Source organism: Perna viridis, chromosome 2 (genome assembly GCF_037379345.1).
Source record: "Perna viridis isolate PV_CMFRI_1.1 ecotype Kerala chromosome 2, ASM3737934v1, whole genome shotgun sequence".
NCBI lineage: Eukaryota > Metazoa > Mollusca > Bivalvia > Mytilida > Mytilidae > Perna > Perna viridis.
The window spans coordinates 16,944,357-16,970,696 of record NC_142446.1 but is presented as its reverse complement, the minus strand read 5'-3'; the positions used below and the strand labels follow the sequence as shown (position 1 = coordinate 16,970,696).

The window sequence follows — 26,340 nt, the reverse complement described above, 5'->3', positions numbered from 1 at the left end:
AAAAACATTATACATCGTTCTTACTCCAAAAAAAGACTACACCTAGATACAAATATGTAGTTCTTGGTAAAGATTCCTCATACTTTGCAAAGACCAATTCAAAATCATCTTCCAAATATACCGAAGAAGATATTTTCAAAATGCCGTGATTTTTTACCGACAAGATATTTGTCCAGTGGGTTGTACGCGTTTTTCAACAAACGATTCGCATTCAAATGATAACAAATTGTGCTCATCTACTTGTTGACCTATTCCTTCACTCTAATGAGGCTGACTTTTAAGCTGATCCGATCCAAAGGAAAGAACATCGTTTAGCTAGGTCCTATAATCTCAGTTTCCGATATATAGATGACATATTATCATTAAACTATCCTAGTTTCGGAAGTTTTTATACATTGCATCTACCTCAACGAACTTGAGATATATGATGCTACAAACCCTGTGAAGTCAGCCTCGTACCTTGACCTACACTTAGAGATCGATGGTAAAGGAAAACCATTGACCAAACTATACGACAAACGCGATGACTTTAAATTCCGTCTTGTCAACTATCCTTTCATCTGCACTGCGTATAGAGTTTTCATATCACAACTCATACGTTATGCCAGAGCTTGTCGTAACTACGCAGACTTTTTGAATCGCACTAAACTTCTTACGATTAGGCTTCTGGAACAGTGTTATGTTGCTACAAGATTGAAGACATCACTACAGAAGTTTTGTGATCGTCACCATGAACTCGTGGATCGTCACGGTGTATTCATCTGCACCATGAAAACTGATTTGTTCAAAGTGTCAGAGTTTTCCTTTCCTCTTTCGTCTACTCTGACTTGACTTTTCATGAGCAACTTGGTGGGTGTTTCTAAGAGAGCAGATGAAGCTTAAACTACCGGTGTACATGGTCCTTTCACTCAGTTTTAAGTGGAGTTCGAGTTGCTCATTTACCTTTGTTACTTTGTATGAAATATGTTGGTTATTTTATATTTTTTGTTGTGCGTGTCTAGTTTCCATGTCTGGTTTTTGTCCTTGGATTACATTCTTTCGATTTCCGCTGTTTGGTTATTTTATATTTTTGTTGTGCGTTTGTTTTCCATGTCTGGCCTTTGTCCTTGGATTACATTCTTTCGATTTCCGCTGTTTGGTTATTTTATATTTTTGTTGTGTGTGTCTGTTTTCCATGTCTGGTCTTTGTCCTTGGATAACATTCTTTTGATCTTGGTTTCCTTGATTACTCTTTCATGTTTAGGACAATTGTGTCTATTTGGTTTTGTGTCATGACCACTTATTGTAAATTTGTTGGTACAATCATATATTAATATTTGTATTTGTATTTTGTTCTCCTCCTATAATATATAATCATTTATGAAGATGGTGTGCATATCACGATGAAATTTTGATCCCTCAAATTTTATTGGGGTTATGCCACTTTGAACATAGTTCTGAAGCATAATACTAGTTTGACCCCCTATGATGCCCTTATAGAGCTTAGTTCCTAAAATGCACTACTGAAGCATCTTGTCATGGTATCAATTTCTCTCAAACCATTGAACAGAATTTCACATAACTTTATATATAGTAAATACTTAAAATATTATCAAACACTTTTGATTCCTTAAATTGTGTGCCCTATGAACTTAGTTTCCTGAAATATCTATTCAGTGAAACTCATCTCGTCTGCAATTTCTGCATCGACATTTTCTCTTTAAATAGTCTTTGATCATATTATATAACCGAACAAAAATAAAACCTAGGAAACGATGTTAATACTGCATAGAGGAAATAATTTTAAAATGTTGATAAACTTATCTGATTTCCTGTGTGTTACTTGTAGTTTTGTTTTTCCTTTGTTACACAATGGAGCGACACAATCCTTTCCTACTTCGGGTAAATAATATTCAAGTTCTTCTTTTTTATGTAAATTGACTACATGCTACGTCCAAAGTTAAGACTTGATACAGTTTATGACACAGAAAATATTTGTATTCAACCTCTATGACTATCATTCTAATGTGATAAACGTAGGATAAACGTCAAACTACTTATTCCATGGGATGTCGGTCTACCCTTGGGCGATTCAGATGCAGTAATAGTCTTTTTGTGAAATGAGGGGTCTTTATATTTATTTTACACGTCGCTAAATAGATTAAGTTTAAAATAATCGAATACAAAGTATCATGTAAAATTGTTGATTTTACCTTGAGTCCTAAGTTGAAGGGCAAAGATCGTCGTCCATGGTATATGAAACATCGTCCTGAGGTTATCTACCACACGTAAATAACAAAAGTCTACCTCAAAGGACAACAAAAATGTGTGGGTAGAATTTTTTTGAAAAAAAAAAGATTTAATGCATTTTTTCCAATTCTGGGTCAGGGGCATACGTCGGGTCCGTCCCCTATGAATCCTCCCCTACGAGCTTGATAACCCTGGTGACATACAGCAATATATTTATATAATAAAATCAGATCTGTGCCACTTAATTGAAGCCCAAATCAGAGTGTTGAAGTACTGCTAACTTAAATGGTAATCGAATCAGAGCAATTAGCAAATTAATTTTCTATTCTGCACCCTGTGCTTAAACAGAACATAGTCCAGCGTCTTTAAAAATAAAAATACATGTATATCTTTTTGTCACTAAAATACAAAAGAGAAATGGTTTACCGGTCGAGCGCATTTTTTTATTTTGGCAAAGGTGGTCAAAGTAAAGAAAGAAACAGTTCTTGAATCTCGACTCAACGTCAGAGACAAATACTTAGTATAGTAGTACAATGTACGTTGACTTGGAATATAATGTCAAAATTGCACGATTTTGACTTCCTTAAACATTTGCATACAAAACAAAATTCGGGCAGGATCCTTTCTGTGACTTTTATTAGACCGATTCGTAATATGAAATACATATTGCTATTCTTAAATTCAAAGTTGAAGATTTGAATTGAAGCAGTAAGAATAATTACAAGGGAAACTAGACTATTATATGATCATTTAACAATTTATATATTGAGACTAGGTAGGAGATATTGTGTGTTCACCAAGAAAATCGCAAACTAATACAAATGTACGCAATTTTTGAACGATATGATCTATTTATGTTATCTGGTCGCGGAAGGTTGTCAAAGCCAAGGGGTGGTGTTGGGAATGGGCTCTTAACATCATTTTAAATGCCCCTTTCGGCGTGCGTCCCAAACAGCCTCTAACAACCTATGTCAAACTCCAACCGCGATGGGTTTACCAACTGGTGGACCTGGTCCGGCCGTTTCGACTGACTGGAGAAGGGGCGAAGGCGAGTCACTGGCGCCTTAAAACTAGATAGCCTCGGGTAGATGGGGCTCGTAAACCTTGGAGGGTAGCCCATCTAGGAGAAGGAAAATTCTGATCTAAAACCTCCGCTGCCTTGCGGCCACACCCTTCGACAAGTGAAAGGCTTCAGGAGACAATCTCGAGGAAAATCCAGAACTAGGAATCTGTAACTTCCTTCCTATACCTCCAGGATCAGAACTTCTGTTCAGAAGCTAAGGGTGAGGTAACCCCGACAGAAAACCTAGAGTGCTGAAGACGGAGGTGTTGGAACACTCGAACAGACCACAACACCACGCACAAACAGCCAAAATGACACCTGAAATCATGAACAAACGATTTGGTGCTCGCCCTGGGAGGACCCACCAGGCAGGTGCAGTGTCGGGCTCTCTGTCTCGAAGGAGCCTATCCAATGCTACGGGACGTACCTTAGTTTCGTCTTGTGGAGTCAGGGGACAAAACAAGGAGAGCTACTGACCGTAGAAAGATCAAACCGAAGAGAAAGGAGCAACAACATATTAACATCGTGCAGTGGAATTCAGAAGGGTATCAAACAAGGGAGGAGAACATCAACACTTTCTTTATGAAAACAATGTGAACATCTGCTGTATTGAAGAAACACATCTGCAAGAGGACAAACCTTTTAAGATCAGAGGATACCAAGTCTTCAGGAGTGATAGAAAGGAAAGAAAGAAAGGTGGTGTAATGACTCTCGCAAGAAACAACATTAATGTCTTAGAGAGTTCATTCTTCATAGTAGGTGATTTCAACAGCCAATCACAAAATTGGGGATATAATACCATGGACAAAAGAGGGAAGACCATATTAGACTGGAAGGATGAAAACCACCTTATCCTTGTCAACGACGCCACTGACGCGCCTACTTTTTATTCTCGTCGATGGCATACAACCACCACACCAGATCTAGCTTTCTGTACTGACGATATACACCAAAAAAATCAGTAGAAAGGTATGTGACCAACTAGGAGGCAGTGATCATCGACCTGCCATGATATCCATTGCAGAAACAACATCTGAGTATGCTCAGCTACCAAGATGGAATTACAAGAAGGCAAATTGGAATATGTTTCAAGCTAGAACAGATGAACTTACAAAAGACATAGAAATAGAGGGGAAGAATATTAACGATGTGGTGAAAGCATTCAACACTGTTATATTAAAGGCAGCAAAAGAAAGTATACCAAGAGATGTAAGAAAGGACTACAAACCATACTGGTCCAGTGATATACAGGCAACACACGAGGCACTTACAAGGGCAAGGGATGATGCAGAACTAAATCCCAGTCAGGAAAATAACATCAAACTCCAAAAGTGCAAGGCCAAACATCTAAGAACAAAGATTGAATGCCAAAGGAAAGGGTGGAGAGAGAAAACATCATCTATGGAAATGGAAAAAGATACAAAAAATCTTTGGAACTTGACAAAAGCACTGAATAATGACGGAATGAAAGGTGAATAGATCACGCTAGAAGTTGAAGGAGAAAGCAGCAGCAAATGAATTTGCTGAAGGCTATGAGAAAGAAAGCAACACTGATATACCACCATCACAGAAAAAAAAAGAAGTAAGAACTAGATTGAGAGAAAGATCAAAGGTGCCAACACATGAACTTATGCAGAGAGATATCACCATGTTTGAGATGAAGGCAGCCATCAGAAAAATGAAAATGGAAAAGGCATCAGGTCCAGATAACATCACCAATGAAATGCTTCAACACCTTGGCACCTGAGCATTAACAACTTTGCTAGAGATTCTCAACCTGAGCTGGAGACAAGGTCAAGTCCCTCAATGTTGAAAAGAAGCCATAATGATGCCAATACTGAAGAGGGGGAAAGAACAAGTCGAAAGCCTCGAGCTACCGCCCAATTAGCCTAACAGGCAGTTGCTGCAAATTAATGAAGCGTATAATCAACAAGTGCCTACAGACAAACTTGGAATCGGAGAACATTCTTGGTCATGAACAAGCTGGTTTTAGACCGTACAAGAGCACAGAAGATCAGACAACACATCTATCTCAAGTAGTCGAGGATGCATTTCAATCAAAGAAAGTAACTCTAGCTGTCTTTGTAGATCTTCAGAGAGCATTTGACAAGGTTTGGAAAGATGGCCTTCTTATGAAACTTCTTAGATTTGGAGTAAGTGGAAGAATGTACAAATGGACCAACTCATATCTGTACAATAGAAGGGCAAGAGTACTCGTAGATGGGAAGCATGGCCGAAAAATACTTCTAAAACAGGGTGTACCACAGGGAGGAGCATTGCCGCCTACTCTCTTCATACTCTATATGAATGACCTAGTTCCAGAGCTACCAAATGGTGTACAATCAGCACTCTACGCCGATGATCTTGTCCTCTGGTGTTCTGAAGAGTATGCAACTACTGCAAGGTACAGGATACAAACAGCATTAGATATGGTAGTCAAATGGGCCAATGACTGGTGCGTTACCATCAATGGAGAGAAAACAACAGCAATCCTCTTTACACTCTCACCTAAAGCCCAATCTGTCAAACTGACCATGGATGACATCCATATCACAATGGAAGATCAGCAAACATACCTTGGTGTAACCTTTGATAAAAGACTTAGATGGAAACAGCATATAATGACAGAAGAAGCCAAAGCCAGGCGAAAACTAAACATAATGAGAAAACTTGCTGGTACAAACTGGGGTGCTAATGAGAAAGTTTTGAAATCTGTCTACGAAGGAAATGTACGCCCACATCATCTCGAATATGGCTCTAGTGCTTGGATGACAGCAGCTAAGTTTCACCATCTGACTCTATCTAAAGTCCAGAATCAGGCACTCCGCATCATCACAGGAGCCATGAAATCAACACCTATTGCTAGTATGGAGGAAATTACAAACATACAACCATTAAGTAAGAGAAGAGAATGTAAAGCTATGATACAGGCCACCAAATATCAATGCTTACAAAACCACCCAATGAATGAGAGACTGAAACAACTATCCCCAGACATACTCAAAAGATCCAGCTTCACTCTAGAAACAAGAGCATTGCAAAGAAAACACCAAGAACATCTACCTAAGCATGTCAAACCTATAGATTTTAAAATGAATGACATAGATATGTGCAGAGAAAGAGGACAATGTAACCATTCAGACAACAGTTCCGTTATTCAGTGCCAAAGATGAACAATCAAACATCGTCAGAAAAACCGTAACAATGGGTATGCTGGAAGAAGAGTATCCATCAGAATTGTGGGAAAGAGTTTACACAGACGGTTCAGCCACAAATGCCACAACAAAAGGACGGGCCGGTATCTACATAGAATACCCAAATGGAGTACAACAGTCAGTGGCAATACCAACAGGATTACATTGCTCCAACTACAAGGCTGAAGAAGAAGCATTCATCCATGTGGCAAATTGCATCAAGGAAACCGCAGAAAATATGCAAGTAGTATTCCTAACAGATGCCCTCTCCGTAATACAAGCACTGACCAACAACAAACTACCACAACTTGAAAGAGCTATTTATTCCATCAATAGCCTTAAAACCGCCACACAGTGGATACATTCACATTGTGGAATCAATGGAAATGAAAAAGCAGATAAGCTAGCAAAGGACGGCGCTCAACAACAGCAAGATGAAAATCCTGTCTGATACACAAAGATGAAGACCATCGTCAAGTCTCTGCACAATTACCCCTCAGAAGCAAGATAGCTACCATCAACTAAAAAGATTTGAGCAAACTACAATCTTCAGGCTCAGGACAGGATACAACAGACTCAACCAACATCTGTACAGAGTTTTGAAGGCCATACCATCACCTATGTGTCCCTGCTAAGAAGCAGAGCAGAATACAGAACACTTTCTGCAGACGTGCAAGTTACACCAAGCACAGAGAGAGAAGATGTGGGATAAACCAACCCCCATTACAGAGAAACTGTATGGACCTGTGGAAGACCTACAGAAGACGGCCAGATTTGTTGAGGAGACTGGCATTCAAGTGTAATGGCGAACGACAAGAAGAAGATTTATGTTATCTTTATACTGATTCCTGACAGAGTTAATTAAATCAAAACTACCCACTCTGACCTAATCCAACCGTCTTTTTGTTTTTGTTTGTGTTTGTTTTGGTTTTTTTTTTGTAGGAAATATCAATATCCTGATAATTTTCTATTTTTGATATTTAGACTTCACCATAAGGAAAAAATCAAAACTCATCTGGGAAATGATGGTTGCCAAAAAAAAACCAAAACAAACCAAAAAAAACAATATATCCAGGACTATGGCGGATCATGCAAATGTCAAATGTCTACATGCCAGGCTTCTCTATAAAGGCCATCTCGGAATTCTTTTAGGTAGACTTAACTTGGAGAATGTGGTACTTGAACATGCAAAGATCACCAATACATCAGCTACATGTCTAAATCTATTTATTACGAATCGACCAAATCTTATTTTGAATGTCGATGTCCTTCCAGACTTTCGTAGTGACCACTGCCTTGTAAGTGTACATATTAACATCCAGAATTTCTAGCGAAAGTGTCATAAACGTACATTTTACTTTTTGAGAATACGACTGTAAATGAAGCGTACTCGATTTTTCAGTCAAAACTCATAGAGACATGTGACAACTACATTCCTACCAAAACAGTATTTATCCGTCCAAACGATAAGCCATTCAGCAATTCGCAGACGTGATCATGCTCACTACAGAGCAAAGAATGACAATCCAAACCAATGGGCATCGTATCGACAACAGCGAAATGGCGTCAGTGAACTCGTGAGAGATGATAAAGCCATCGGGTAAATGATGGCGTACTGTGAAGTCTGTATGTAGACTTAACAAGTGTGGTAGCACAAGTCCACTGTTAGTTAACAGAGGACGAATTACTGTACATTCATCTGAGAAGAGTGATATATTTAATGATTTCTTTTTAATTTGAATAATAGTACCTTATGCCAAACTCGATCGAAAGCGTTTGGTTTATGTTCTATGATATATCTAAGGCTTTCGACCGAGTTTGGCATAAGGGACTACTATTCAAAATAAAAAATGGGGTTCCAGGAAATTTACTATATTAGATAACAGATTATTTGGTCGAGAGAAAGCAGAGAGTGGAACTGGAGGGATATACCTCTGGTTGAGATATTGATGCAGGGGTCCCCAAAGGTTCTGTATTAGGAACGTTTTCTATTCTTATTCATGTAAATGATATTATAAATGGTATATAATGTCAAATAAAACTTTTTGCAGATGATACATCACTTTTTGTTTATGTTGATGATCAAAATTATATAGATGCCGCAGACAAGTTATCGGCAGATTTATCGCATATACATAACTGGTCTCAAAATTGGGCAATTAAATTTAATCCATCCAAGACTGGATCCCTACTGTTCTGTCGAAGAAATGTGGATACCCATCCTGTATATGTTTGAGGTCCAGATAACCAGGTAAATGACGTCAATGTATATACACACATGGGTTTTGACTTTCAAACCAATGCACAATGGAATAATCACTTAAGATTTACAAAAAGGCATGCGAAAGACTAAAATTGCTTAGAATGTTGAAGTACCAGGTCTCTAGGAAAGTTTGATCAATATATATTTTTCATTTATTAGGCCAGTACTAGAATATAGGGACATTGTTTGTGATAACTGCACATATATGAATCGAATTTACTTGCGAGTGTTTCAAGTGGAGGTCGGTAGAATTATACAAGCGCCTTGAAAAGCGCGGGCTAATTTTGATGTATAGGATGGTTAATGACATCGGGCCAGAATATTTATCGAATATTATACGACCTTATACTATGAAAATACCCGACTATAATCTTAGGTAGCAAGTCAATAATTGATAACATGCGTTTGCCTGTTTGTAACACTATGGTTTATTCCAAGAGTTTTATACCTTCAACTATACGACTTTTGATACAGCTTCCTACACTAACAAAAAATAGCCCCTCTGTTGATCTTTTCAAAAAGCGGCTAAATTTAGTCAATTTAGAGCAAATGAATGCTTTAACATCGGCAACAGAAAGGAAAATATATGGCTCTGTCAGCTGAGGTGTGAATCCAGCAACCTGAACCTTCACTTGCAGCTTCACCACTTGACTGATAATCCAAACTATCCTCACTGTGGAGACACGGTCGAAGATGACTATCACTATTTCATGGTTTGTCCATACTATCAACTTCAGAGGTGGTCATTGCAAGATGTCTGCATGGAACTACAAATTGACTTTAATTTACAAAAACATACTATATGGTTATAAACTCCTGACATACAATAATAATATTAAGATGATGTTGGTTGTTCAAGCCTATATCAAGAACACTAAACGATTTTATTAGTACACAATTATATGGTGCTGATGGTAGTTTTGTTAACAGACTTATGTTTATATATTTACTTTCAATTTTGTTAAATAAAAAAAATATAGAGAAGAAATCTAGATGCAATTTTTCAACAATTGTGGTTTAATTTGATGATTGAACATCAAAATTTGTAGATTCTTTCTTCGTAGTTATTGAAGTATGATTAAGAGTAAAAATATTTTTTTTTTATGATACATCATTTTGACTCGCATATTTTACTAAATGTTTACACATTTAATTTTCCAAAAGTACAATTTTACTGTATTTTTCAAAGAAAAGCATTGAAACAATTATATATAATGATTTTTTTTTTATCTTCCATCGGAAATTGAATTATCTTTCTTTGAACGTATTCTTTCATATATATAATATTTTGAATTGTACATATCCCCATGTAATATATGTTGCCTTGTATGGAGAGGATGTATATAGGCCTAGCCTGCTATCCAATCCTATTCATTATAATTTATGAAAAAAAAAGTATGTTTAAAGTTGGCTTTGTCTCCAATATAGCGAGCCAAAATGAAAATTGTTGTTGCGACAAAAATATAGTTTCTCTATTATATGTGGCGAAAATCAGATTTGCTAACAATTTCTTACTCTGTCCATTTTATCAAGTGCTCAGGGGACATTATTTTAACTATTTTACACAATAATGTTCATATGAAAATAATCAGTGAATACATAGTCTTACATAAATAATTCTTCTTATTATGAACAAATCGGTTGGCGTTTCTAGAAAATAGAACGGGACGCTTACGCTGTCAGTCCCAACCTACATGCACTTGGTTCACATTCCCTGTGTTGGTGGATTCCAAATTGCTCGATCTATTGTTTAAGTGTATGTTTCTATTTGATTTGTTTTATTTCTGGTGTTTTTGTCTTTTTTTCTCGCTCTAAACTTTGACTATGACTTCATTTGTCCCCTGATAATTATGTTCGTCGTTCTAATCATGGTTTCATTGCTTTAACAATAGTAGAAGAAACTCTGCATTTCCGTTTAAATTCAGTCGTTACTAAGCTTTAAATGCGCACAAAGTACTTTAAATTGCAGATATTCGCTTCTTCTGTTTTTACACAAAATTTTATGACAAGATAGTAAGTTAGGTTATTTTTAGGCAAAAAAGGAAAAAAAAAGTGTGAACTCTAATGTTTGAGATAAAATATCGAAAAAATGAAAGATGAAATTTAATTGCAAAATTTATGATGTAAACTCTCAACAGATCATAATCACAATTCGATATTGAAAAAAACAAAAACAAAATAACAACTACGATTACTTTCAAGATTTCGCCTTGTTTCCTAAAAAAAATCTAATTGAGATTTTCCTGAAACCTTGAGTTTTTCCTCAATTCTCCAGATTGGTCCAAATTCAAGTTCAGGAAGGATTTGAGGAAAATCTCAATTTGAGATTTTTTATGAAACGATGCACGAATTTGTTAATTTATTTTTTGCACCACCTATGATCACTTTCAATCGGGGTGTTTAGGAAATTACCGTGTTAATTTTTTAAAGATGCATTAGCTGTCATTTTCGTAAATTTTCGTTTCTTTTGAAATATACCTTAACTTTGAATTATTTCTACTTAATACCCACAAATAAAATGCGTTAAATACATGAAATAGATGTCTACAAATTTATTGTCTTGCAAGACAAAAAATCGACCTAGATAATCCTTCGTATGCATGTGACTTTTGGCGACCTTAATCCGCGCATGTGCTATAAGGGTTGCTTCTTTCGTAACAAATCTGATTGCAAACGAAAGTAGTTATTCAACGGCATGGAAGACCGACGGACTGAAGCCGTAAAAGAAAAAAAGTACAAATATAACAAATATAACGCAAGGGTCCTTTTGAAATTTATGTATTGTGATATAATGCGGCTCAAATATGGTAATTATTTATTTGAAACTAATCAAGAAATATATGAAATGAAACGAAAACAAGACACGTGCTTACCTGTGTGTCCGTTTGTTATTTGTTTGCCAAGGTTATAGTATTTTTAACCCTGTTGAATGTCCGGTCGGTAATCTCCGGAAGTAATGGCGAAACATAAGGCACGAACCATTTTCTTATGGTGGGGGGTGGGCGCCTGGGATTTCCTAATTTTAATTTTTTTTTCAGACCAAAATAAAATTGGAATTTTTTTGTTACATCAGCAAACATTTTTTATTTATTTATTTATTTTTTTTTTTGAGAAACTAATCTATTTTTTTTTAATTTCCTGAAATGTATGCTTTTTGATCTCTGCAAGAGCAATATCCCAGCGTATGCTTATAGAAAAAATGCATATTATAAAGCACATAGTTCAAGGTGATATTTTATTACGGTAATATAAAACAATTTTGTCTATAGCCTTGTCTTGGTTTTGGTGAGCATAGTGTCTGTAAGCCAGTTCCTGCACTATGGTGCTCCCATAGACCATCATAGAGATACCAAGATCCCTGAATTTTCATGTTGCAATTAATATGTCCTCCATTTCCGTATGTTATCGCAAGTAAGGGATACCTGAAAAAATCATACGTAAATACATACTCAAACATCTTTTTGCATTATTTTTGTTTTGTTTCAGAGAATATCAGGTTTGTACAGTGACAACAAATGATCCCTAGATATATTTAGCGTCAATAGTAATAGTTCTGTAATGTAAATTACACCATAATATATGCATACATAAATGAGTATAAAATGATATTAATAAAACATAGGTAAAAGCTACGTGACAATCATCTTAGCTAAACTTAACTATTTAATATAATAAAGCTGAACATATAATTATGAAGAAAAAAATCACTGAAAGGTCTGGTGTTTCAGCTAGAGAAAAGGGGATTGTAAGAAAAACACACAAAAAAAAAAACAAGAAAAAAGTAGAGAAGAGGAAAGCTCGAGCAGTTTTAAGATGTGGTAGGCCAGAAAAACAAAACAAAGTTCAAACAGACAATATTTCCCGCTTCCTAGTAAAACAACCAACAGATAAAGAAAACGTTAAGAAAAATGTTTATGTTCCGCCATTGTCTTGCATTGCTTGGAAGACTATGTTTTAGACATTTACAATATTATCCTTCATTTCTAGTCAAAATCACATGTTGTGATTTACTTTTTTGTTTTTTTTTCTTTTGAAATGTTAAAGTGTTATGTATTTCTTTCAGTTTTGTGTTTGGTATTTATTGGTTTTGTATTCAGTTCATATCCAATCATTAAATCTATGGTACAATCATTTAGTATATTACAAAGGCTAGGTGCAAAAAAAAAGAAAATAATCAAGAGATTACAAATCCAAGGTATAAAAAGAATGGAAAGCGGAAATATGTCATGGAGACAACTGCTCAACCAGGAATGGAAAATCGACAGCCTAAGGCGACCTATATAGACCTATATATCTTCAATGAACGGTAGCCTGCAAACCAGATAAAACAACCAACATGCATATATACAAACGCATATAAAGCACACAAAAAAATTAAAATCAACAAAGAACTAAAAACATGAGTCATGGACCCCTATAGAAAATAAACTAAAAAAAAGTTAACACATGGTAAATTTAATAACTATATTTAATGCACTGAACACACTTCTTCTTCTTTTCCATTTTCTTCTTCCTCTTCTTCTTTTTTCATTTTCTTCTCCCTCCTCTTCTTCTTTTTTCAGATTTTTCAAACTTATTTCATGGTATCAACAAAATTCAGTAGAATCAAAACTGAACAAATTTGGCAGCTAATGCAGCTTTGAATGAATGAATGAATGAATGAATGAATTGGGGTTCTAAAAAATCTTACAATAGGCAATCCTCTCCAAGATAAACAATTATAAATTCCGTAGGCGTGCGGAGGAACAATGCCATAACCCTTGACGAATGTGCTATGAGTAGAGCCAGAAAAAAAAAAAATAGACGTCCTAGTTTGCATTTCGTTGTTAGATGGTAATTAGTCATATTTATTTCGATATCACGTGATAAGCTGCAGCCATGATGGTGGGTGTCAAAGATTTTCCGGTTTAACTAATTTTTTGTATATTATATCCGTTTATCATCTGTTATCACTTTATATTATTTTTTATTTCAGGACGGACTTGATGACGGCCCCGACCTTCTGGCGGGTGACCAAGAAAGCAAGGTAGGTTATCATTTGTGGCTGTGTGCATCTGTTTACAGACTGACAGTCACTGTTTACTAACATTATAATATTAACAAGAAACACCCTTACTTCTTAACATAATTAAGGTTATTAATTCAGATAATTTATTATTTATGTCGTGAAGTTGAAAGTTATGTTCCTGTCAAATGCAATGGTATAATTCCCGGAATAAAAATAATGAAATTAGAAATATGCAGCAACACCCACCAGCAAAAACGACTGCTGGACTTTTAAGCAGTTGATATGCTGGTGGATGTTGCTGAACATACAGTTATATGCTGTATCTCTGAATAACTGCTTTGTTCATTATCACTCTAAGCTGAGTTAATAAATGTACATGCCCCCATTGAGTGGTTGATAAAAAGAAATAGAACTACGGTTGTTACAAAGCATTGTAATTTGTTTTCTCCTACCACTGAGGTGCTGGTATCAGTACATTCCTGTAATCTAATGTGGCACACTTATGGGTTTGTAAGCAATACATGTGTAAGGAAATTACTTTTTTTATTTATATTTAGATGAGAAAAAAAACTTTACTTATTCTATTTGTATGTCAATTAATGTGTATGAATTTATTGTTAATGTACAATCACTTTTAATATATAATATGCAAATCATAAATTTTCATTATTCACAGGGTTTTGACTTGCTAGTCCACACTTAAATTTTGGTAGCCAATATGTATAGTTCTGTACAATCATAGTAGAAATTTCAGTGCCCACACCAAACTTTAGGGGCCATATTTGAGAGTGTGCCTTTGCTAATTTCAAATCCTGATTCAGTATTAATAGGACTAATTTGATCAAGTTTTCATTAGATGATAGGTTAAAATAAAGTTTGAAAAGTGTTCTGATTTCTTTTTATCACGATTTGAATCGTGTTACATTTTCACAAATTTGCATTGAATTCTACTGTCCCAGAAAAGAAGATGCACAACAAAAACACTTGTGTATATTAGCAATTTTGCATTTCTGAAAAAAAATGAGATTGCTGGCAATTGCAATCTGGTCTTTTCTCCGCTAGATTGTCATTGTCCAAGATATCATACTTGACAGATAATCAAAAGATGACCCACAGGTTAGAAGTCCGTACACAGTTGGCAGATAATAAAGCAAGTTTTCAGATTTCAGAAAACATATTGATCTCTTTGGGTTGATGAAGTTAACAAGGTGACTGAAAATATACATTATGTTGGTTATTTCTTCATAAATGGAAAAATCTTAGTCTTTCTTTATTTCTGATAATTTAATTTTAGTAACAATTTAATGAGTAGATCATAAGAAAAGGTTGATGATGTCACATGGTAAAATTTTGTCTATTTGGTGACTTGTGTAATGTGAGAATAAGAGGCCACAAAGGGGTCAGAAACAAGTATTATTCTTTATTTTTGGATGGAAACTTGAGTATGGGGAATGGGTTGCTTTAAAATTGTTCCACATGGTGCAATACCTTTTAAGGAAGATTGGGATTCGTTTTGGAAGTTTTGACTGGAACCATTAAGGAATTCAATGTAAGAGACGAAAAAATACCACTTTGGTAAGGGTCATATTCTTGTCCTGTGTCTACCTGTAATCAAAATTTGAAACTGTGACAAGTTTGAATTGTGTTCATACTTGCCAAAACTTTTCAGGGTTTGACCTTGTGGTCGTATTAAGCTGCGCCTTTCTACTTTTGTTTCGAAATATGATGTGAGAAGTACATTTTTGTACATATACATAAGTGTGGAAGTTGCAAGTACATTTTAAGACTGCTATTTAAAATGTCTTACAAACTTTACCAATACATGTGATCAACCTTAACTCAAGTGGGAAGATTTCAAATGAATTCCGTGAATTACTTACTCTTGTACTTTGAGCGAAAGTACTTAGTGCTCCACTTAGCATCCTGAAAAAATTAGAATCAGCAAAATTTTTGGCATACTTTTTTGTCTTAAAATCGCCAAATTTTACACCTGCCAAAATAATCCTTTTAATGGGCTATTTATAGCATTCTAGATGAAATTCTTTTACTTTAATGGGTCATTCCTAGCTTTAGTGGGCATATGACCCATGGCCCCTGCCTTACTGAATCACTGGCTGTAATACACAATAATAATGCAGTTTTGTGGCCAAAATGTAAGACTTTTGTTTTTTTCATAATGATATTCTATTTCTTATTTATGTTTGTCAGTATGCTTAATCATAACTGGCACATTTATAAACCCATGTATGCTAACCAAAATTTGTAGTTTACTGTCAATAAATTAAAAAAAAAAGCTTCACAAATCAGCTTTTCAGGTTCCAATCAGAAATTTTGTAACCCTAATTTAAAAAAAAGTTCATGAAGTATAGCATTGAATAGTGTATATTGTTTCTTGATGTACATGTTTCAACTTGCAGTTGATCATGTTGATAATCACAATTTAAATTCATAGTGTGAGCCTTCCATTTTTTATATAAATGTCATTTCAGCCAAGATCAGAAACTGTAGATTTGTCAACAGATACATCATTACTTGTGGATATCAGTGATGCTCTGAGTGAAAGAGATAAAGTCAAGTTTACAGTTCATACCAAGGTACATTTATACAAATTTTTATCTGTCTAGTCAATCATGTAAACCAAACCAAAAAATTTGAAGTGTATGGATTACACCTGAGTACAGTTCAAATGTGGAATTACAACTCTTTTCACACAACCACAAAAAATTGCAGATGTGTAATGGTAGCATGCTGCCATTGTCATCCTCCATAAACTTTTCATATTCATGTCTGGGTAATAACTTGAGTATAAGTGTATAGATCTTCAGGAAATTGTACCACAAGGTGCCATACAACTAAAAGGAATGCTAGGATTGATTTTGGTGGTTAAGCCTTAAACTATTTAGGAATAGGGGCCAAAAGTGGGCAGAAACAAGTATTTTCATGATATCTCGACAATACCTTGATAATAAGTGAATGGATCCCTTTAAAATTGTACTACTAGGTGTTATTCCACAGAATTAAAGCTTGGACTGATTTTGGGGGTTGTGACTTGAACAGTATAGGAATTAGGGAGCAAAAATGTTTGAGAAAAACTTGATTTAAAGTGAATGGAACTCTTTGAATTTTATTACTTCCAAAGGAAGTCTGGTATTGGTTTTTGGAGTTTTGATTAGTACCATTTATGAATAAGGGACCACAAAGATTCTTATCAAATATTTATTATTTGTCAAATATTTAAACACAATCAAAATTCAGAGCTGTATCAAGCTTGAATGGTGTGTCCATACTTTCTTCATTTGTTCAGGTTTTGACCTCTTTGTTATATCAAGCTGAGCCCTGCAAAGCATTTTGATTCAATTTAAATCATTATGTACATGTAACAAGGTTTGGCAGTTAAAAGCAACCCCATTTTACTGGTGGTTAAAACCAGTTTTGATCAACCTGTTCAATAATCTTGAAGTTGTCAATATTCATTATTTTTATGTCCTTCATTAAAATAGTAGTTGATGTATTAAATATTTAACATATTTCAGTGCTCTTACATTTAAAATGTTATGTTTTAGCTATATTCATTAGAAAAAAAACCATTCATTTCCCTATCAAAATAACCAAATTCATTTTGAAATTGTACTTGTATAGAATCTAAAATGATACCAGATTGAGAGAAATTTGATAATCAATGAGTTTAAGATTACCAGTAAATTGTTTCGGTTGTATCAATGGTACTATTACACCTGCCTGAATCTCACACGGATCTGAACTTGTGATAATTATGTTTCATGTTGTTATTATTTCCTGCTCTTTTTTTTTTGACAGACTACTTTGTCAAGATTTAAAGAGGGAGAATTTTCTGTTGTACGTCAGCACGAAGAGTTTGTATGGTTACATGACAGATATGTAGAAAATGAAGACTATGCTGGAATAATTGTAAGTAGCAGAGCGTAGTCAGTGTTTTTGTGACCAAGAAGTTATTTCTAGATATAGACTGTTTCAAGTAACATCATTGTAATATCATGCAAAATTCCTTGCATTATTGTTTATCACAGATCTTTTAAGGAGCAATGCCTTGAGCCATTATGTTCATTTAGGACATGAACAATGTCAAAAAAATCTTCCGCCAGAACTTGATTGGCAATTTATTTTTGATATCATTATTTCCTAATAATATGAACTATATGAATTTTGAAGTCTTAACATGTTTCGATAGATTCCTCCTGCCCCACCTCGTCCAGATTTTGATGCCTCTAGAGAGAAGTTGCAAAGACTTGGAGAGGGAGAAGGGACAATGACCAAGGAGGAGTTTACAAAAATGAAGCAAGAATTAGAGGCGTAAGTTTTGTTTTTCCAGTAAGGATTGTAGTGATCGTCTTATTTCCTGGGATTTATGTTTGAGAGTGAATAATTAATCATATGATGTTTTATAAAGAACATGTTGCAGGATATTCACAATTGCTATCACTTACTTGAATGATTGAGCTATGAATTGAATCATTGCATGGCAAACTACATTAAAAAGAAACAAGTCAATAGAGTATAAGTTTTTATTTGGTTAGTTGAGTCAACCTTATTTTTCTACTGACCAATTATGACTGACACCCTTAATTCTGCACAGAATAATGAAAAACGTAATAAGAAAGGTGCATCTTTGTACAGGAGGCACTTGACAGCCAAATGAAAAAAAAGCAGCTTATACAGTTGTATTATCAACTGGGTCCACTATATTATGGCTAGTAAACCCATCAATATCCAGTTTTCATGTAAAATAAGGAGTTTAAAAAAATATAATGGCAGCTTCATTTCTGTATACTTTTTAAATGTGATTGAGAACCACACCAGTCTTAGAAAACATTTGCTAGCTTCAATGAGTAAACACATATCAAATCCTAGCTTTTTCCACGATAGGGATGGTCAAAATATGTCATTCAAATGTGTACAAAAATGACATAATCAGTATATCAATGCCGAACAATTCAGCCCAAAGACATTTCGGACCGTGACAACCCATATTTCCTTACGAATGTGGGACATTTCAGCCCATAGACATTTCAGACCATGACAAATAGGAGAATGTATTAGGACAATTAAAAGTTAAATTAGTACATCAGGACAATATTTACCATATTGGAAGGTAATAAGAATAATATATCAGGGCTGACAAAAATTACCAGTGTGAAAGTTGTTTTGAATTCATGTTTTTGAGAAGGGTTTCAGATTTCACCTGTCTCGTTTTAATTTGAAGAAAATTTCTTACTAGTTCATTACAAGAAAATAAAAAAACTGTCTGTCCAAGACAAAAAAAGTTTAAAGGATATAATGATAAGATGACCAAGATAAAAATGTAATTTGTATTGTCAGTGAAAAAGAAAAATACTTGACTAGAAATTACCAATGAATGCTTGTGAAACATTGCACTACTATGTAATGTATATAAAAGTTATATGATATGTATACCTAAGAATCTTACAAAATGGAAGTGTAGGGGTCAGAATTGACCAAACCTTCACCGTCTCCCTATTCTTTCTGCCAGTCCTTTATTTAGTGAAATTATGATACAATTTTCAGGGAGTACTTGGCCACTTTCAAGAAGACAGTTGCTATGCATGAGGTGTTTTTACAGAGGATAGCAGCACATCCTGCACTGAGAGTTGATGTTAATTTTGAAGTATTCCTGGAATATGATCAAGATGTGTGTATTTCTAGAGAGTGTATTTTTGATATACAAGAATTTTATGGAGCTTTTGTTGTCCTATGACATTTGAAATCCACACAATAGTAGAAGTACATACTTCTCTTTACAATCATACCAGGTGCCATTTAGGGGCTTAAACAAATTAAAAGTTGTATAAGAGTAAAAAGTAAAATATGAAATTGTACCACTAGGTTTCATACCGCAAAAGGAAGGCTTGGATACATTTAAGGGCATTATTGCTATTTTCGTTCTTATTAAACCATTTCAATGTAAGGAGCTAAGGAAACATTTCCCTACTTTCTACACTAAACTATTTTGAAAGAATTCCATCAAACTTGTCTGTACTTTCTCTAACCCTTCAGGGTTTAACCTTTACAGTCATATCAAACTGCGTCCTGTGAAACATTTTATTATTTATGTCTTAGGTTTGGTTCTAATAGGACTGCAAAAAAAAATGTGATTGTATGAATGTATTGCACTGTTGTTGTCCATGTCGTCTTCGCCTATACACTGTGTGTTTGTATGATAATGTAAATATTAAGTAATTGATCTTTATAAAGTTTTAACAAGTTTTTAAACCACAAAAGGAAAGTTGATATTGATTTCTGGGGTTATGTCTCCAGCCATTTTAGAAATAGGGACTAAAGTGTGCCCAAAAACAAGTAATTATTGGATTTAACTATGAAACTATGGGGCTAGGGTTGATTTTGGGGATAAGGACTGGAATCATATAAGATATGAGGGCCAAAAAGTAACCAGAAACAAGCATTTTCCTGTTGTCTTGACTATGTAAATAGATCTTTTTGAAATGGTACCACACAATGTCCTACCTTTGAAGGAAGACAGATTAATTTTGGGTGTTATGATGATCCAATTTGGAATTAATGACCAAAAAAGGGTCCAAAAACAAGCATTTTCTTGATGTCTGGACAATACTGGTCTAATAATAAATTAGATCTCTTTGAAATTGTACCAGGTGTCATGACCCTGAAGAAAGGTTGGGATCATGGGTTTGAAGGTTGTAAATGGAACCACTAAGGAATTATGGACTAAAAAGGGGTCACTTAGATTCTGACTAAATTCTTATTGTGTGTCAATGTTAAAAGTGATATTAAGCTTAAATGGTGTGTCCATACTTGCACCAACTGTTCATGGATTAACCTCTGTGGTTATAACAAGCTGCACCCTGAGAAGCTTTTTATTTCTAATGTAAAAACTCTATCATCTTTATTCAATCCATAGAATACATGTGTATTGAGGTAGATCCAGCAGGGCAGTATTTATCTTTGTATAATTACTTGGATTAACAATGCAATATCTTGTGTAAAAAGTGTTAAAATGTAGAGCTTTAATATTTTCCAGTTGAGTGTAAGAGGAAAGAACAAAAAAGAGAAGTTGGGAGGTTTTTTCAAAAGTTTGACCAAAACAGCTGATGAAGTGCTCTTGTCTAGTCAAAAGGTAGGAATTTTTTTTTTTTTTTAAAGAGAATCACACAGACTCAAGAATAGGTCAAAACATTGATGACATGGATATCAAGGGGAAATAATTTGATTTAAGGATTTTGGTTTTTCAAAACTTGCTAAGTTGCCATAACTGAATTGTTCAATAGATTTTGACCAAACTTAATATAGATACTAAAATTTGCATTATGAAATGATTGGCATTGAACTAGGCCACTTTTGTTAGATGAGTGTGTTTTAACATTTTTGCTTGTTACTGATCAGTAAAAAAAATGTTTGTTCAGTTGTATCTTATGCTGATGTCTCTTCTTAATAGCTTTAAATTGTCTTTTTTGAATTGTCCAAAATTTTACCAGTAAAATTATAAAAGCCTTTGTGTAACATTGCCAAAAAGTCAACTGTTGAATATCAAATTTGTTGTTTATATTGTAGGACCATGATGAATTCTTTGAACAACAAAAAGTATTTTTGGTGGAATATCATACAAAAATCAAAGATGCAACTGGAAAAGGAGACAAAATGACAAAATCACATAAAAGTAAGTATTTAAATTACAAAATGAAATATTCACTGAATTACTTTGGAGAAAAAATTACCTTACATCAATGCTCTAAAAGGCAATGATTTATGTAATGTAGAATTTTTATCATGGACTATTATTAATTTTACTTACACTATTATTTTTATCTTTTTATGCCCCCGCAACAAACAGTTGGGGTGGCATATTAATTTACCCCTGTCTGTTCAGCCGTCTGTCCATCTGGATTACACATGATCATGGCTTGTCCAGCTGTCTCTTCGTACAGTTTTTGAACTACATCTGAAATATTTTGCAGGATATTTCTACACATGATGAAGGTGTGCAGGGCCAAAGGATTTTGATTTTCGTGAAATATTATGGCAATTGGTGATAGTTACACTTAGTCATTTTACTCAGAAATATATGGATCATGGCTTGTCTGGCTATCTCCTCGTACAGTTTTTGAACTACATCAATAATATATTTCTGGATACTTCTACACATGATGAAGGTGTGCAGGATCAAAAGATTTTGATTTTCATGAAATGTTACGGAAATTGGTGATAGTAAGACTTAGTCATTTTCATCAGAAATAGGGCTATATGGCTTGTCTGGCTATCTCCTCGTGTAGTTTTTGAACTACATCTAAAATATTTTACAGGATATTTCTACACATGATGGTGTGCAGGGCCAAAGGATTTTGAGTTTCATGAAATATTACGGAAATTGGTGATAGTTACGCTTAGTCATTTTACTCAGAAAAATATGGATCATGGCTTGTCCGGCTATCTCCTTGTACAGTTTTTGAACTACATCAATAATTTATTTCTGGATATTTCTACACATGATGAAGGTGTGCAGGGTCAAAGGTTTTGATTTTCAAGAAATATTACAGAAATTGTTGATAGTTAGACATTAGTCATTTTCATCAGAAATAGGGCTATATGTCTTGGTTGGCTATCTCTTCCTGTAGTTTTTTTACATCTAAATATTTTTTGCAGGCTGTTTCTACACATAATGATGGTGTGCAAGGTCATAGGATCTTGATTTTTGTGGAAAATTACGGAACTGGGTGATAGTTGGAGTAATTTTTATCAGAAATATACCCCAAGCAACAAAGTTAGAGATTTGTTTTTGGGGGTATTAACATTTTTTATATGTCCCTCCATCAGTCCTCTTTTTCTCATCCTAAGTATTTTTGCAGTGCTAATCCTAAGATACCAAATATTTACTGCATCAACCAACAGTACATAACCTTTCTGAATCTGCAAACCGTGTCTTCATACAAAAATAAACATGTTCTTAATTTGGCAAATCTAGTGAGCGGGGTCATCATTTCTGTCTTACAGACACATTTGATTTTTTAAAAAAATCTCTACTAACAAATGACGTGGGGGCTTCTGTGACAAAAAGGGCTTTTAGTTTTTGTTTTATATTATTATTTTTGGTTGTCTTAATCAATAGAGCACTATTCTTTTTTTTTGCAGATGTAGCAGATAGTTACATACAAATATCCACAGGTTTTGTTCAGTTAGCCACTATAGAAAACACAGAATTAGACAAGTAGGTATATCTCAGGCTCTTTTAAATCTCTTGATAGCAAATCTAATGTTTGATGTTTTGAAACACTTGTGACACTTGTCCAATTAATTAAGACTTGAAATGTCCCTTAAATCAAAACTTGTCTTCAATAAGTCTTAGAAAATATTGTCTCTAGTAACCTGAATGATAAAAATGCTCCCTTTTACTTTTATTTTTGTTGGCATGTTATTAGAGTTATAGTTTCATCAATTATTTTACACTTAAATTATAAAAAACAACAAAATAATCTACATACATGATATACCATAATTAGCAAAATTCAACATTTTCTATTTATATTACAGAATTTTTACAAAATTAGCCGAGGCATTAGAGAAGGCTAGGGTAAGTTCCCTGTTTCTTGTGATATTTATACCCCCCTCATTTACTAGGTTTAAGGATACACAGGAACCACCCTGTTAGTTTATATGTCCACATTTCTTGTAATTACAATTCCTCCTAAACCACTCAACAGATTTGATGAAATTTTATAGCATTGTTGGGCATCATATGTAAATGTGCATGCAGGAACATAATTTCTTCTGTTTTCATTGTTTTTCTTAGACAGGTGCACGCAACCATGTCTGCCATGGATAAATAAGCCACAACACACACTGTAAAATTGCACCCAGTAATACGACACATATTTTATGCGAATTATTCATTGACTTTTGTTGTAATTCCACAGCTTTTGGCTGTAAAACACAGAAAAACATTTTTACACTCGTTGTCTATTGAATATCAGGGATTTTCTCTGATTGTGTGAGAAATTCTTTGTCTTTTCACTCGATGTGCTACGCTCCACTGATCAAAAGATGGAATTTTCTCACACAGTATTCCAACTTGACAGTTTTATATGTTAAAACGTCAAAATCATTGTGACAAGGGATTTTGATGAAACACATAGAAAGATAGGGTATCATATGACTTAAAAGGGGATCAGTGCATCACATGCTTTAGCACAGCACAGCTGTTGATTATATAATCACGTGTCTTGTCTTTGAATATCCTTTGACTGGCCAAATAATCAATAGGTCAGCTGGAATACATATTGTCTTCAAGTCAAGTTTAAGGACAATTAAATTAACAGTTGGGAACTATATATTACTTACAGAAACTAGAGGGACGAGTAGCTTCTGATGAAGATTTAAAACTGAGTGATACTCTACGATATTACATGAGAGATTCTACTGCTGGTAAAGATTTGTTATATCGACGGACCAGATCATTAGTTGACTATGAAAATGCCAATAAAGCCTTAGAAAAAGCTCGCACTAAAAATAAAGAAGTTGACCAGGTAAGGACTGTCTTAAACAATCCAATCTACCAGTTTCTAATGCTATATTCAATTACATGTAGTTGATGGGGTATATTCTTTTAATTTTGAATAGCCATTAAGTGGAATAGACTGTAGGTGGTTTTAGTTGTTTAACAGAGTTTAAATTAATGAATGTCAATTTAACATCCATATCTACATTTAATTGTGAATACAGAGTTTGTCTATTGATTAAAAACAACAGAAGAAACTTGTTTTTCCACATGAATTACTTTTTAAAACTGATTGTTCAGGATATAAATATAAATATGGAAAAGATTTGCAGGATATTTTTGACATTTATATATTATATATGGTAGGCATTTTATCTATTTTTTTATACTGTCGCTGTTGTAAATAATAAGATTGTTACAGACAAGACAAGTTTTTTTGAGAACTCTGTCCAATGAATTGTTGGTTTTATAGGCTGAAAAGAACCAAAGGAACTGTTGTGAGAAATATGAAAAAATATCAGATGTTGCCAAGAAAGGTAAAATATGTTCCGGTTCAATTGATCTTGCATCACCATATATGTCCCAGCATTATGCAAGGAATGAATTTTATACCATTTTGACTTAACCTAGGTAATGCAAAAAATGTGAGGAAGAATTAGTAACATTACAAATAAACACTGGGATGTATGAAAAAGGACAAAATTGTATTCAGACCAAGTTGTCTAAATTCATGTACATAGACTGTTCTTTTTGCATGTTTTCAAATTCAAATTCATGTTCCTCCATGTTCTACTTTCTGGCTAGTGACATACAACTGGTGAATAATTAATATCAAACTTGCTTGGTAAAAACTAAGGAGCTGGTTGATGTTTTCTTATCTTTGAGGTTGTGATTTAATGTCATCCTTAGGTTATTATACTGTCTTTATTTCAGAACTGACAGAATTCAAGATTCGTAGGATTGCTTATTTCAAGAAACATTTGGTGGATTTAGCTGAACTAGAACTTAAACATTCCAAGGTAAGAAATGATGCAACTGGAAATACTATTTCATATTTAGAAACTTCATTAGATATTTATCTGAACTTAATGTTTAATGTATTGACTCTTTTACTTTTTTTTTTAAAAATGCAACTTGACACAAGCAATTTGAGGAAATGTAGAAAATGTTTCTTATCTTTTGCAGGCTCAAGTCCAATTACTGCGGAATTGCATAAATGCATTACGTGAAGAGGTATAAATGTGGTTGTATTTTATCCCTGTGTATGAATGTGAACTGTGAATGAAAGACATAAAAATCTATATTTGACATTTTGTACAGACATTCTGTGACTGGATCATGAACAACAAATGATAATTTATTAAAATTATACACCCAAATGTTTCTGTAGTTCAATAGGCCACTGCAGTATATTGATGTATGTCAACATTTATATGAAAATCCTATTTGATGGTGTACATTTCAACATTACCATTCTTTATTACCTTTAGTTGGTCAAGAATTATAAGCCATTGATTTTCATACTTAATAGAGAAAAGTTGGTTTTTGTTACTGAATTTATGAATAATCACAAGCTTGGTTATATAGTACGTAGCTTCCTACAACTGTTTCCCAGAAAATATTTTCTGTTGAGATTTAAATTAACAAGAAATGATTATTCTATAGAAAGTCCTTATTATTGAGATCCAAGGACAATAGTTATAAATTAAAACTTTATATTGTTTTTTTTCCTCTGTGGCAAATATGATGCAATTCTATTGTCTATAAATAAACCAATATTGACAAATTGATTAATTTTGATTTGAAATGACAGTGAGTAGATGTTTTCTCAGTATTTGTGTATTAACTACAGTGTTGTTATTTGACTGCTTCAGTCTGGGAATATTTTACTTGTTCTGTATTTGAAGTGTTGTACATACTTAAAAAAAACCCCAAAACATGGCACGTACTAAAATGTAAATTACTAAAAACAGAACATAAAAAAACCTTACAAAGAGCAACACATATAACAACATAGAAAAAAATATCACAGAAATGGAACCATGTCAGGAAAAACTTCATTTG

The 26,340-nt window shown here is 34.1% G+C and overlaps 1 protein-coding gene across 2 annotated transcripts; it reads left to right on the top strand.

Annotated features, from left to right (window-relative positions):
* Nucleotides 1–1,836: 1,836 nt before the first annotated feature.
* On the top strand, nucleotides 1,837–25,655 carry LOC148623852 (sorting nexin-6-like). 2 transcript variants are annotated; one of them, XM_088566081.1, is made up of 14 exons: nucleotides 1,837–1,881; nucleotides 13,725–13,775; nucleotides 16,247–16,351; nucleotides 17,574–17,684; nucleotides 17,965–18,086; nucleotides 19,320–19,443; nucleotides 20,809–20,904; nucleotides 21,339–21,444; nucleotides 22,914–22,989; nucleotides 23,313–23,352; nucleotides 24,122–24,304; nucleotides 24,749–24,812; nucleotides 25,210–25,295; nucleotides 25,462–25,655. In XM_088566081.1, the coding sequence occupies exons 1-14, from the start codon at nucleotides 1,852–1,854 to the stop codon at nucleotides 25,513–25,515; spliced, it is 1,248 nt and encodes a 415-aa protein (XP_088422207.1). In that variant the 5' UTR covers nucleotides 1,837–1,851; the 3' UTR covers nucleotides 25,516–25,655. The 2 variants fall into 2 exon arrangements, with proteins under 2 accessions (XP_088422207.1, XP_088422208.1); XM_088566082.1 differs by lacking the exon at nucleotides 1,837–1,881 and adding an exon at nucleotides 13,583–13,633.
* Nucleotides 25,656–26,340: the final 685 nt, after the last annotated feature.

What these genes read in the sequence shown, in the direction of transcription:
- LOC148623852 (XM_088566081.1), top strand. Translation starts at nt 1,852, where the DNA reads ATGGAGCGACACAATCCTTTCCTACTTCGG. An exon ending in AGGCATTAGAGAAGGCTAGG is followed by an intron (nt 23,353 to 24,121) that starts GTAAGTTCCCTG and finishes TATTACTTACAG; the next exon opens with AAACTAGAGGGACGAGTAGC. An exon ending in ATCAGATGTTGCCAAGAAAG is followed by an intron (nt 24,813 to 25,209) that starts GTAAAATATGTT and finishes TCTTTATTTCAG; the next exon opens with AACTGACAGAATTCAAGATT.